At 40.3% G+C, this 13,231-nt stretch overlaps 1 protein-coding gene across 3 annotated transcripts in view; it reads left to right on the top strand.

Annotated features, from left to right (window-relative positions):
- The window catches only part of ckmt2a (creatine kinase, mitochondrial 2a (sarcomeric)), a 20,687-nt gene extending 11,947 nt beyond the window's left edge, over positions 1–8,740 (top strand). For 2 of the 3 annotated variants that reach the window (XM_085792536.1, XM_085792537.1), the window contains 5 exons: positions 1,468–1,553; positions 4,064–4,187; positions 5,307–5,441; positions 5,933–6,058; positions 8,405–8,740. In XM_085792536.1, coding sequence (XP_085648662.1) covers positions 1,468–1,553; positions 4,064–4,187; positions 5,307–5,441; positions 5,933–6,058; positions 8,405–8,521 — 588 coding nt within the window. In that variant the 3' untranslated portion in view covers positions 8,522–8,740. Of the gene's footprint in view, positions 1–530; positions 617–1,467; positions 1,554–4,063; positions 4,188–5,306; positions 5,442–5,932; positions 6,059–8,404 lie in introns of all 3 variants that reach the window. The other variant, XM_085792538.1, reaches the window with a different exon arrangement.
- The last annotated feature ends 4,491 nt before the right edge of the window (positions 8,741–13,231 follow it).

Here is a 13,231-nt window from a genome sequence, read left to right on the forward strand (position 1 = left end):
GAATCTGTGAATATCTTTCCAACTTTACTTAACTATTAAAAAGCAGCTTGTTTTTAGACACTTTTTACTTCTTTCAAGCAGATTTTCACTTGAAATAAGTAGAAAAATCTGATAGTGGAGCAAGTTTTTCTTTCTTATTACAAACACACAAAAAAACTTGCTTTCACTGGCAGATTTTTCTACTTATTTCAAGTGAAAATTAGTTTGAAACAAGTGAAAATGATCTAAAAACAAGTTCAGTTTTAGGTGATGAGTCTTATTTTAAGTGGAAAGAGATTAGTTTTGACTAGAAATGAGACAAATATTCTTGGAAAGATTTTGAGTTTTTGCAGTGTAATAAATAAATAAAACACATGATGTAGGCTGTTAGTATTTAGATAATAGATTCACAGTAGGTGGTTAATATTGAAACAGCTGTTTAATGCTGCGTCACAAGAGTCTGAGAGATTATTAGGTAGATTAGAGAGTTTATTGGTTTAGATGATTCAGGCTCTTTAATCTGCTCCATTCACGCTGCTGCGTCCCGTCAGGACCACTTCCTGTTTGACAAGCCCGTGTCCCCGTTACTGACCTCGGCCTTCATGGCCCGGGACTGGCCCGACTCCAGAGGGATCTGGTAAGACTAGGAAGCCCCCCCCCATACACCCTGTTCCTGTTCCTAGAGTCGTGGTCAGTGAACGCCTCACGGCAGACGAGGCTGTAGTTTGTGTTTTCAGAGAGGTAGAATGTACAAGAACCTGATTCCTTCTCCCCGTCTTTCAAGGGACAGTTCAACATTTAGTCAGCTCCTCCTCTCACCATAATCCCTATAGTCATAGCAGTAGGTTCGTTACCTTTAATTGTCGGTGCAAGCTGTTTTTAGAACGGCGGAGCAGAGCCGTGAGCTGCTCAGAGCTACGCTACGGAGGCTCATTATGGGATTTCTTGGTTTCCCTCATCAAACTCATCAAATACACAATCCAACAACTCCACAACGCTCTGGTGGACAAGTTGTGAGCTGCACATTCACCACGCTATGAGATAATAACACAACGTTACCACACAGAGTTGTTTTAGAGGGAAATTCATGTAAAACCACTGATGCACGTTGCCTTCAGGGACAGTTTTTCATCAACAGTCTCTGTATTTCTCTCTAAAACAACTCTGTGTGGTAACGTTGTGTTATTATCTCATAGCGTGGTGAATGTGCAGCTCACAACTTGTCCACCAGAGCGTTGTGGAGTTGTTGGATTGTGTATTTGATGAGTTTGATGAGGGAAAAACCAAGAAATCCCATAATGAGCCTCCGTAGCGTAGCTCTGAGCAGCTCACGGCTCTGCTCCGCCCATCTCAAAACAACATGCACCGACAATTAAAGGCGATAAACCTACTGCTATGACTATAGGGGTTATGGCAATGGGTCAGTTTGACAAAAATGTTGAACTGTCCCTTTAACTCCCCCCTCCCCTCCCTGTTCTCCACCTTCAGGACCACTTCCTGTTTGACAAGCCCGTCTCTCCGTTGTTGACCTGTGCCTTCATGGCCAGAGACTGGCCCGACGCCAGAGGGATCTGGTGGGTCCCTCTGCATGACCACGATGATGCTGTGGCTCTGACGTGTGTCGAGTTATTAACCTGTGAGGTGCAAACCAACAAAACTTTAGACAAATTTACATTTGTGGAAAACTTTTTTACATGTCATAAAAGGGAAAAGAGGAATTCCCGCATTTATTGCATTGCAAAGTTTCGGTACAAGACCCGAAACGTGCAATGCAATAAATTCTGCAAGTTGGCCATGTGTGTGGGAACTCTTCTTTTTCTAATTTGGACTTAATTATCACCCTCCAACGCACCTGCAAAAGAAATAGATGTGCAAAGATTTTTGCTTTTACATATTCATAAAACAAATTAACAAGATGTGAAACACTTTTACAAGCACCGAGACAAATTTACAAATGACATCAACCTGAAAAGGGAACGTGCAGAATCCAGAGTTGACCTGGAAGTGATTAATGGAGCGGCCAATTCCAGTTGTTGTTGTCACCCATGGAGTTCATGATTACCTGATGGACGGCCATGGATGGGATCTGTTCGTAGAAGAGTTTTCCTTCCTGTGATATAAAACCGGCAAAACGTCACCATGAACTGGACTGACGACAAAAACAACTGGAACTGGCAGCTGCTGTTATCACCTCCAGGTCGACTCTGTTCACTTTCAGGTTGATGTCATTTATACATTTGTTTCTGGACTTGTGAATGTGTAATTTTGTTTTATGATATGTAAAAAAATTTTTTCCAAAATGTAAATTAGTCTCAGGTTGTTGTTGTAAAAGTGTTTCACATTGTGTAAAGTTGGTTTGAAGCTACATAAAGGTGCTGAGAGCTTTAACAGACCTCACACAGGTCGACACTAACTCCATGTGAGATTTAACTGTAACTACTCCCAGTGTCACGGTGCGTTCAGGTACAAGTCTGACTGTAGGAGTTCCCAGTCGGCTTCAGCATCACAGACTCAGAGGAGCTTCAGTAACTCAACAATCCAACAACCCAACAACCCATCAACACTGATTAAAAGCTGAACATCACACCGTCTATGCTGCGTTCAAGTCAACTCAGAATCTCCCCAGACTTCTCCAAGAATCAGTTGTCTGATGTCGCACAACAACCTGCACCGTGCAAAACCACAAAAACATAGATTAAAGTGCATTTTAATGCCAATATACATTAAAATGCTCTTTTTAAATTGTTTTTCTGCCCCTTGTAAAGTTTTAATGTCTTGGCTATACGTGAAGGACTTTGAATGCAGACTTTGTCCCTGGTCGTTGTTGTGCATCTCCAACGTTTTGACGTCAGAACTCAAGAGTTTTCAACCAGGAGATTCAGAGTTACGAGTTTTCTCGAACGCAGCATCAGTGACCGTTTCTGTTCGCGAGCTGATGACATCACTATGACATCATGACCCGGCCCAGGCTCAGGCACAGTGACCTCATCCAGGAAGTAGATGGAGATGACACCATAAGCACTAAGTCCTACAGAGGTTTTAACCCTCTATGGTACCATGTTGCCCTCAGGCAACATACCACTTTCTGGCCTGTCACATCTCCACAATTCATCCCATTTAATGCTGTAATACTTTAAAAAAGAGAGGAGACCTTAGAGAACCAATAACAATACTTTAATTTATCACATGACTTTCAAGAAGCCACTGAAACCCTTTTCTGCAGACTTTTTCAAAGGAAACAGGTTTGCCATTTTGCTCCACTAAAACGGTGTGAAAACATACAGTAACTTCCTGGCCCTTTTTCATCTGGAAAAATATATATTTACACTAATAGATTAGTAAAGTTTAATTTTTAATAGTTCCGTGCAATTTATGTACTTATTAAATAATGGAAACTTGTTAAAATGCACCTGTTGCCCCAAAGCAACAACGTACCATTATAGAGAATTGCAACGTTGCCTTGAGGCGACAGTGGACCATTATGGAATCAATATTACATTATGAGACTATGGTAGTGTGTGTTTAGGTGTAAATATAATGTTCAAAAACATATAATTCATCATCATTTTGTTTTTTATCCTTAATAAATGTGATTTTGGATGCAGTAAAGTAAACATCAGGCTATTATTATGATGATGATGATGAGGAAGATGAGGATGAGGCCAGTGAAGGGTAAAGTCTACAGAGACTGGTCGCTGTTTCTAATACAGTAGATGATGAACCGTAATGGTACAATGTTGCCTACAGTCAACAAATCCCCAAAAACTTCCAAAAATAAATAATTTTTTAAAATGTCTTTAGATGATGTTTATTTAGTCTATTTTGAGACATAAAAACACTACAAACATTTTTTCCCCACTGGCATCATGATGCAGCGTAGCTACCATAGAGGTTTTAACTGCTGCATGTCGGCTTCAGGAGGCTGAACCAACAGGAAGTGTGTTGTGTTGTGTTGTGTGTTGTGTTGTGTTGTGTTGTGTTGTGTTGTGTTGTCACTAACTCCTTTAGCAGCAGTGTGTCTGAGTGTGTGTGTGTGTCTCAGTGTGTGACCGGTGTGTGTCCTCTCTCTCTCTCCGCTCCTCAGGCACAACAACGAGAAGACGTTCCTGATCTGGATCAACGAGGAGGACCACACCCGGGTCATCTCCATGGAGAAGGGCGGCAACATGAAGAGAGTGTTTGACCGCTTCTGCAAAGGCCTCAAACAGGTTCATCTTACAACAACACACTGCATTAATGTTACACACGTTCATGAAGCTTCAGGATGATCTCACTTTGGATTTAGCGCCACCATCAGGTCAAATTGTGAAGCTGCTGAGGTTAACCCTGTAAAGCCTGAACCATGAAATCATTGTCAGAAAATTCCAATATTTTTGAAATTGGACTCTTTATTGTACGACGGAGTATTAAGGCCACATTGACAAATAAAAAAATCACAAACTTCGAGAATAAAGTCGTAAATGTACAGCTTTATTCTCGGAAATTTAATGTTATGACTTTTTTCTCGTAATGTTATGACGTTTCAGTAACAATTTTTTAACGTTTTCTTACCTTAAAGGGATAGTTCAACATCAAGTCAAATTGGCCCATCGCCATAATCCCTATAGTCATAGCAGTAGGTTCGTTACCTTTAATTTTTGGTGCAAGCTGTTTTAGAACGGCGGAGCAGAGCCGTGAGCTGCTCAGAGCTACGCTACGGAGGCTCATTATGGGATTTCTTGGTTTCCCTCATCATCAAACTCATCAAATACACAATCCAACAACTCAACTCCACAACGCTCTGGTGGACAAGTTGTGAGCTGCACATTCACCACGCTATGAGATAATAACACAACGTTACCACACAGAGTTGTTTTAGAGGGAAATACAGAGACTGTTGATGAAAAACTGTCCCTGAAGGCAACGTGCATGAGCGATTTTGCATGAATTTACCTCTAAAACGACTCTGTGCACCGACAATTAAAGGTAACGAACCTACTGCTATGACTATATGGATTATGGCAATGGGCCAATTTGACTTGATGTTGAACTATCCATTTAACTTTTTCAAAATTGGCAAAAAATATCCATGAGGAAACACATTTGGGTCACTGACTGAGAGCGGCCATATTGGATGTCCCAAGTGAAGGCCTGCTGTGAGGATGTCTCAAAAACTCATGTATTTTCATGTATCAAATTTGATACAAATGGCGACATATTAGCGTGTAGCTCCAACCACAGCCGTGCTGACAGAGGCTCAGACCTCTCAGGTTGATCAGATGTAGAGATGCTCAGTCCTCCTCTCTGTGACCTCTGACCTCCTCCCTCCCCCCTCTCCTCCCCCTCAGGTGGAGCACCTGATCCAGGAGCGAGGCTGGGAGTTCATGTGGAACGAGCATCTGGGCTACGTCCTCACGTGTCCCTCCAACCTGGGCACCGGGCTGAGGGCCGGAGTCCACGTCCGCCTGCCCAAGCTTAGCAAGGTAGCACACACACACACACACACACACACACACACTGCAAAAACTCAAAATCTTACCAAGAATATTTGTCTTATTTCTAGTCAAAACTAATCTCATTCTACCTAAAATAAGACTCGTCACATTTAAAAAGCAGCTTGTTTTTAGACACTTTTTACTTCTTTCAAGCAGATTTTCACTTGAAATAAGTAGAAAAATCTGATAGTGGAGCAAGTTTTTCTTTCTTATTACAAGCACAAAAAACTTGCTTTCACTGGCAGATTTTTCTACTTATTTCAAGTGAAAATTAGTTTGAAACAAGTGAAAATGATCTGAAAACAAGTTCATTTTTAGGTGATGAGTCTTATTTTAAGTGGAAAGAGATTAGTTTTGACTAGAAATGAGACATTTTGACAAGAAATAATAATATTCTTGGAGAGATTTTGAGTTTTTGCAGAGACCCACAGACACACGTCTTTGTTACTTCCTGTTAAAACGAGTGAATCTCCGTTCAGGATCCACGTTTCCCCAAAATCCTGGACAACCTGCGGCTGCAGAAGAGAGGGACAGGAGGAGTGGACACGGCCGCCGTCGGAGACACGTTCGACATCTCCAACAACGACCGCCTGGGCAAGTCAGAGGTGAGGATCAATCAGTTAGCAATCAATCAATCAATCAACCAACCAACCAACCAATCAATCAATCAATCAATCAATCAATCAATCAATCAATCAATCAATCAATCAATCATATTCCTTTAAATCTCCATACAGTATAAAGGTAGATGTCCATGTGTAGTGTGAACCATGAGGATAGAATTTGTGCTTTTACTTTGAAATAGGAAGCTAACCTACCCTCGATGTAGCTAGCTTGAACCAAAATAAAGCGTCTTTGCTTGAACCCTCCGTTTTGACCGATCTCGTGCCGTTAGCGGCATTTGACCGCTCAAGATGCCTTACCGGAGAGTTTTATCAGCTCTGAGACGAAGATCGGCCGCTGGTTTCCGTTTAGAGTTGCTGAAGAGTTTCTCTGATGACTTTAGGTGGAGGCAGGCTAACACTACCTATACACTTCCAGTGTTTGTGCTAAGCTAATTAGCGACTTTAGGTGGAGGCAGGCTAACACTACCCATCTTAACCTCAATGAAAATAAAACCGAGGTCACCGTATTTGGCCTCCCTGAAGGCAGCCTACACACAATTTATGGTCAGGATCTCCTTGCTTTTAACACCACTCCTTTTATAAAAAGCCTTGGGGTTACTTTCGATAGTAAACTTGATTTTAAGAAACAAATCAACTCAGTGGTAAAAGGGTCTTTTTACCAAATTCGTATTTTATCAAAAGTCAAGCCTTATTTATCTTTTAATGACTTGGAAAGAGTTATCCATGCCTTTGTAACATGTAGGCTCGATTTTTGTAATTCATTATATGTTGGTCTAGACCAGAGCTCACTCCGTCGCCTGCAGCTGGTGCAAAACGCTGCTGCTCGCCTTTTGACCGGCACTAAAAAACATCAACACATCACCCCTGTTCTGGCCTCCCTCCACTGGCTCCCTATCCGCTTTAGAATTGATTTTAAAGTGTTATTAATTGTTTTTAAGATTTTAACTGGTCTGGCTCCTCTATATCTAGCAGACCTTATACAAATCCGAAATCCAGCCAGAAATCTACGGTCATCCAGTGAGTTGTTGCTGGATGCACCAAGGTCAAAATTAAAAACCAAGGGTGATCGTGCCTTCTCTGTGGCTGCTCCCAGACTATGGAACAGCCTCCCATTACATGTTAGACATGCGGGATCCATGGAGAGGTTTAAGTGTGCCTTAAAAACGCACCTTTTCTCCTTGGCCTTCGGACCCATAAGGACTTCTGATCCTGGCGAGTTTTTTGTTTAAATATCTATGTGCAATGTTGTCTATGACTACTGTAGCTGTGCACATTTGCATTTGCGTATGTGTATGTATGCGCATATGTCCGTATATGTATATGTACATACATCTGTGTGTGAGAATGTGTGATAGTATGCATGTAATTTTTGTTTCTTGCACATGCATTTGTCTTTGTTTCTGTCTCTGCTCTGTGAAGCACTTTGGACGACTGTCACAGGTCTTTTTAACTGTGCTATACAAATAAAAGTGAACTTGAACTTGAACTTGATACACTTCCAGTGTTTGAGCTAAGCTAATTAGCGACTTTAGGTGGAGGCAGGCTAACACTACCCATACACTTCCAGTGTTTGTGCTAAGCTAATTAGCGACTTTAGGTGGAGGCAGGCTAACACTACCCATACACTTCCAGCGTTTGAGCTAAGCTAATTAGCGACTTTAGGTGGAGGCAGGCTAACACTACCCACACACTACCAGCGTTTGTGCTAAGCTAATTAGCGACTTTAGGTGGAGGCAGGCTAACACTATCTATACTTCCAGTGTTTGAGCTAAGCTAATTACGGCGTTGCGGCTCTATCTCCATGGTTACTGCACGCACAGTGGAAAGGATGGTGTCTATCTGCTGGTCATGGACTCGGGAGTGAGGCAAGACATGAAAAAAAAAAATTGGCATATCCCTTTAAAACCAGCCGTCAGGACTTCCTGTCACTTTGTGATGTCACAACAAAGCCCCGCCCCCTCACCACCTGGACCCACCATCCAACAACAACTTGCAGAATTTGGTGTTTTATTCTGAAATCTGCTCTGTTTTTTATTATTGGATCACTTTAGAAAACAGTTAGCCAATCAGAAGAGAGGCTCAGAGCCTCCTCCTCTCTTCTGATTGGCTGACATCGACTGTTGTTACTATAGAGCTCCAGAGAGAAGCTGAGAGAGGAGATGGAAAACTACACTGAGATGGTTTTTAGATCTTCTCATGGATCAACCCTTCAAAATAAAAGACAGTGAAGAGGAAACTGTGGATAAATGTTTATTTTATTTTATTTTATTTTATTTTATTGCTGTAAACCGTGAGGACCAATCACGTGTCTCTGCTGTGCTGCAGGTGGAGCTGGTGCAGATGGTGGTGGACGGCGTCAACTACCTGATCGAGTGTGAGAAGCGTCTGGAGAAGGGACAGGACATCAAAGTCCCCGCCCCCGTGTCCCAGTTCAGGAAGTAAACAGGAAGTGAACAGGAAGCTCCGCCCCCTCCCTCCCCCCCCCCCCCCCTCCTCCTCCACACTGAGCCAGGCCGCTCCTCCTCCTCCTCCTCCTCCTCCTCCTCCTCTCCATCCTTCAGGCTGAGCTGCTGTCAGGGAAACTTCTACCTCAGGTTCAGGTCCTCACCGTCGCCCTGGCAACAATTATAACAATAATAATAAAGCCTCTGACTTCTTTCATCCTCTTTCTCTCCTCTTTTTATTTCTCCATCGGTCACTTCTGCTGCTCCTGAGTTGATACGCAGGGCCGTTGATGATAACTCTAGGGGCCCAGCGCCCAGTGGGGCCCATAAAAAACCCCAGTAGTCTAATCTTTGTATGACTGATTTATTCTGCGTAAGACCCTGACTAATACTCATAGTACACTGTAAAAACTCTACATCTTTACAAGAATATTTGTCTTATTTCTTGTCCAAATGTCTCATTTCTAGTCAAAACTAATCTCTTTCCACTTAAAATAAGACTCATCACCTAAAAATGAACTTGTTTTTAGATCATTTTCACTTAAATTCACAATAAATAGAAAAATCTGCCAGTGAAAGGAAGTTTTTTGTGCTTGTAATAAGGAAGAAAAACTTGCTCCACTGTCAGATTTTTCTACTTATTTCAAGTGAAAATCTGCTTGAAAGAAGTAAAAAGTGTCTAAAAACAAGCTGCTTTTAATATGATGAGTCTTATTTTAAGTAGAATGAGATTTGTTTTGACTAGAAATGACATTTTGACTAGAAATAAGACAAACATTCTTGCTAAGATACTTGAGTTCTTGCAGTGTAATGCTGCACTAGCATCAAAACAAAGAAGGCTAAATAAAAAACGATAATACATACGTAGTCTAAGAGAAAAAAAAGGAAAAGTTAGGGGGAGGGGCCCACTTTAGTATTCTTTAAGGGGGCCCAGAATTCCTAGCAACGGCCCTGATGATACGGAGTTAGTTTAGTATCAAATCAACCAAACAAAACCTCTTCAGTGTCAAACTAAAATAAGAGCTTAGAAAGAAAAAAAACTTTATCTAAAGGGACAACGAGGAGTTTTGTTAAAGTGAAGTGTTTCCACACTACATTTATGAGCCTCCGCACCGTGAAATTCTCATGTTTTCATTCATCAAGAATTAAAGTCAGAGGTTGGAAGACGATCACATACCGTCGTAGTTCCCACCATAAACGGAGATTCATACGGCGGCGTTATTCTCATGACTCGCCACGAAACCGAAAGTAAAGAAACGCTGGTCGGCTCGCCCAGCATTTCCACCACCACTAATAATAACAAAATAACCATAGAGACAAAACCATAGATTTATCTAAAATGGACCATTAACAAGTGGTAACGGAGATTCATCCACATTAATATCAGACTTTTTATAACCAAATAGAAACTCCTCGTTGTCCCTTTAATGGAGAATTCCGTCCATTTTTGACTCCTAAATCGTTGTGGCAATTCTTTCAACCACAACAAAACAAACACTCAGAAAACAATCAGATATCTCTGGTACATGACTGGAATCCTTAGAGACACCACTGAACTCATATAGTGTAGAGTAGAAACAGTAGAAACTTTGTGTTTTTAACTCTGAAACATCCCAGAAAGACATTACTATCCCATCACAGAGAGAAACTAACACTTTGTCCTTGTTGTGATGATTTCTTTACTAGAATAACCGGTGGAGCAGAGCAGTGGTAGCTAATGTCCAGAATATCTCTGACCGTTTATTGGGTGACCATTAGGAAAACGATTTAGGGGTCAAAAATGGACGGAATTCTCCTTTAAGAGAGAAAAAAAACTCACTGAAGCAAAAAAAAACCGGTCATCTCAGGTAGGCGGGGCTTATCAGAGGTGTGTCCCCATTGGCCCACGAGTTTTTGATTGACAGCTCAGTAGAAAACTGTTTATAAACCCTTAAACCTTTAGAAAACATCCCATAATTTACACTGTAGTTTCCTTGTGAATCAGGTGAAGTCAAGTATTTAAATAATTATACATATTTAATATTAAATATTAAGCTTTAATGTTGGAACGGTGGAAGAAAAACTGATCAACAAAAGAGTAAAAGTTTTTCTGTAAATTCTGGAAACAAAACTGAAGTTTGTGGAAAAAAACTTCTCATAAAGGCAGAAAATCAAATTCACAGCCCAGAGATTATAAACAATATTCACTCATTAATGATAAATAACATTTATATGAGCAAATGTTATTGTGACGTAGGAGAAAATACAGAATAAAAGAGGCTAAAGGTTCACACACAGTAGAGCTACACCCCGAAGGTTATTATATTATTACTAAAATGATAATAACATTGTTAGTATTATTCAGATAAAACAGCTCATTATTAATATAATGTAGTTTCATGTGGTTTAGTTGACATTAAATGTTTTATTATGAACCTATATTATTTAAATCCAGTTGAATTGAACAGCAAAGAATAAAGTCTCAGGCTGAAGAGGATGAGATTCTATTTTTAACTCTTTAACCAAACTTTATCAAATCTAAACACACAGCAACTGTTCATTCCTGTTTTTCTTCAAATTGAATCATGTTCAGTAGAAACTTTAATTCATATTTAGATTCATATAATGAAATGACGTCATAAACCAGAAGCTGAAGTGAAACTGATTTTTCTGTCACTTTTATTATTGGTCTGTTTATTGAATTATGGCAGAACAATTAATCACTTGATTAACCGTAAAAGAAAAAAACAACTTTATATTTTAACCTGTGATCTGACTCCATTTATTTCACAACCTTCTTTTTCTTTATTTCTCACATCTCAATTATTACATAACGTTATTATATGAAGTCTCAGTCTGGATCAGAGGATTTTATCTTTCTTTGCTCTTTTATTCATTTATTTTCCTTTAATTTAATTTCTCTTCATTGACACAAAAACTCTTCCCAGGTCTGATGAAGCTCCGTCAGCGATCAGGACACATTGATTATTATTGACCTGCAGGACTTTAACGAGTTTAAAGCTCAGATTCATTCACAACGTTTAAAGGGACAGTTCAACATTTTGTGAAACTGGCCCATCACCATAATCCCTATAGTCGTAGCAGTAGGTTCGTTACCTTTAATTGTCGGTGCAAGCTGTTTTTAGAACGGCGGAGCAGAGCCGTGAGCTGCTCAGAGCTACGCTACGGAGGCTCATTATGGGATTTCTTGGTTTCAAACTCATCAAACTCATCAAATACACAATCCAACAACTCCACAACGCTCTGGTGGACAAGTTGTGAGCTGCACATTCACCACGCTATGAGATAATAACACAACGTTACCACACAGAGTTGTTTTAGAGGGAAATTCATGTAAAACCTCTGATGCACGTTGCCTTCAGGGACAGTTTTTCATCAACAGTCTCTGCATTTCCCTCTAAAACAACTCTGTGTGGTAACGTTGTGTTATTATCTCATAGCGTGGTGAATGTGCAGCTCACAACTTGTCCACCAGAGCGTTGTGGAGTTGTTGGATTGTGTATTTGATGAGGGAAACCAAGAAATCCCATAATGAGCCTCCGTAGCGTAGCTCTGAGCAGCTCATGGCTCTGCTCCGCCGTTCTAAAAACAGCTTGCACCGACAATTAAAGGTAACAAACCTACTGCTATGACTATAGGGGTTATGGTGATGGGCCAATTTGACTAAATGTTGAACTATCCCTTTAAGAACAAAGTAACCTGCTTATATAAGAAGGAGGTAACACTAATAACAGTTATAACAGTTGAACCTTGGAGGCCGACAGAGGTGGAAGGATTTTAATCAGACGGGGAGTTTCACCCCCCCACACACACACACACACAAAAAAACATCTGAAATACAAAGACGTGTCAGCGAACGCACCGCCACAGACCGCCACACACTCCTGCTAACGTGAGTAAATTCTGCATCAGTAACAAAGTCTAATAATAAGTTTCATGTCCGGCAACAGAGTGAGTGGACAGAGGACAGTGCATCTGGAGGGAAACCGACCGACCAACCAACCAACCGACCGACCCACAGACAGACGACAGACAGAGAAGCAGCAGCATCGGATGCTGAGCGGATTTAACGTCTGACAGAAACAAAAACACACAAAAAAACGACCAAAAAAAACAAAAAAAAACGGTAACACTTTACTTGAATAGGTATTCATACAGTAAGATTGACATAACACTGTCATAACCATCAATGAATACTCCTGACAGCTGTGGTTAAGTGTCATTCAGTAAGTTATGTCACTGTTGATGCAAAGTTGACATTGTTTGAGATGTTTTTGTTCTGACAACTTGACATAAAGACAATTTAAACTGTCATAACAGACCTAATTGCTTTAAACTTTAAATAAATGATGTCAAGTTCTCATAACAAGGACATCGCAAACAATGTCAACTTTGCATCAAAAGTGACATACACTGCAAAAACTCAAAGTCTTTCCAAGAATATTTGACTTATTTCTTGTCAAAATGTCTCAATTTTAGTCAAAACAAACCGCTTTCCACTTAAACTAAGACTCATCACCTAAAAATTTACTTGTTTTTAGATCATTTTCACTTGTTTCAAACTAATTTTCAATTGAAATAAGTAGAAAGCAAGTTTTTTGTGCTTGTAATAAGAAAGAAAAACTTTTTTTTCAAGTTTCAAGTGAAAATCTGCTTGAAAAAAGTAAAAAAAGTGTCTAAAAACAAGCTGCTTTTTATGTGATGAGTC

The sequence above is a fragment of the Trachurus japonicus genome, chromosome 12 (assembly GCF_045865225.1).
Source record: "Trachurus japonicus isolate A0001 chromosome 12, Traja_1.0".
In the NCBI taxonomy this organism is placed as follows: domain Eukaryota; kingdom Metazoa; phylum Chordata; class Actinopteri; order Carangiformes; family Carangidae; genus Trachurus; species Trachurus japonicus.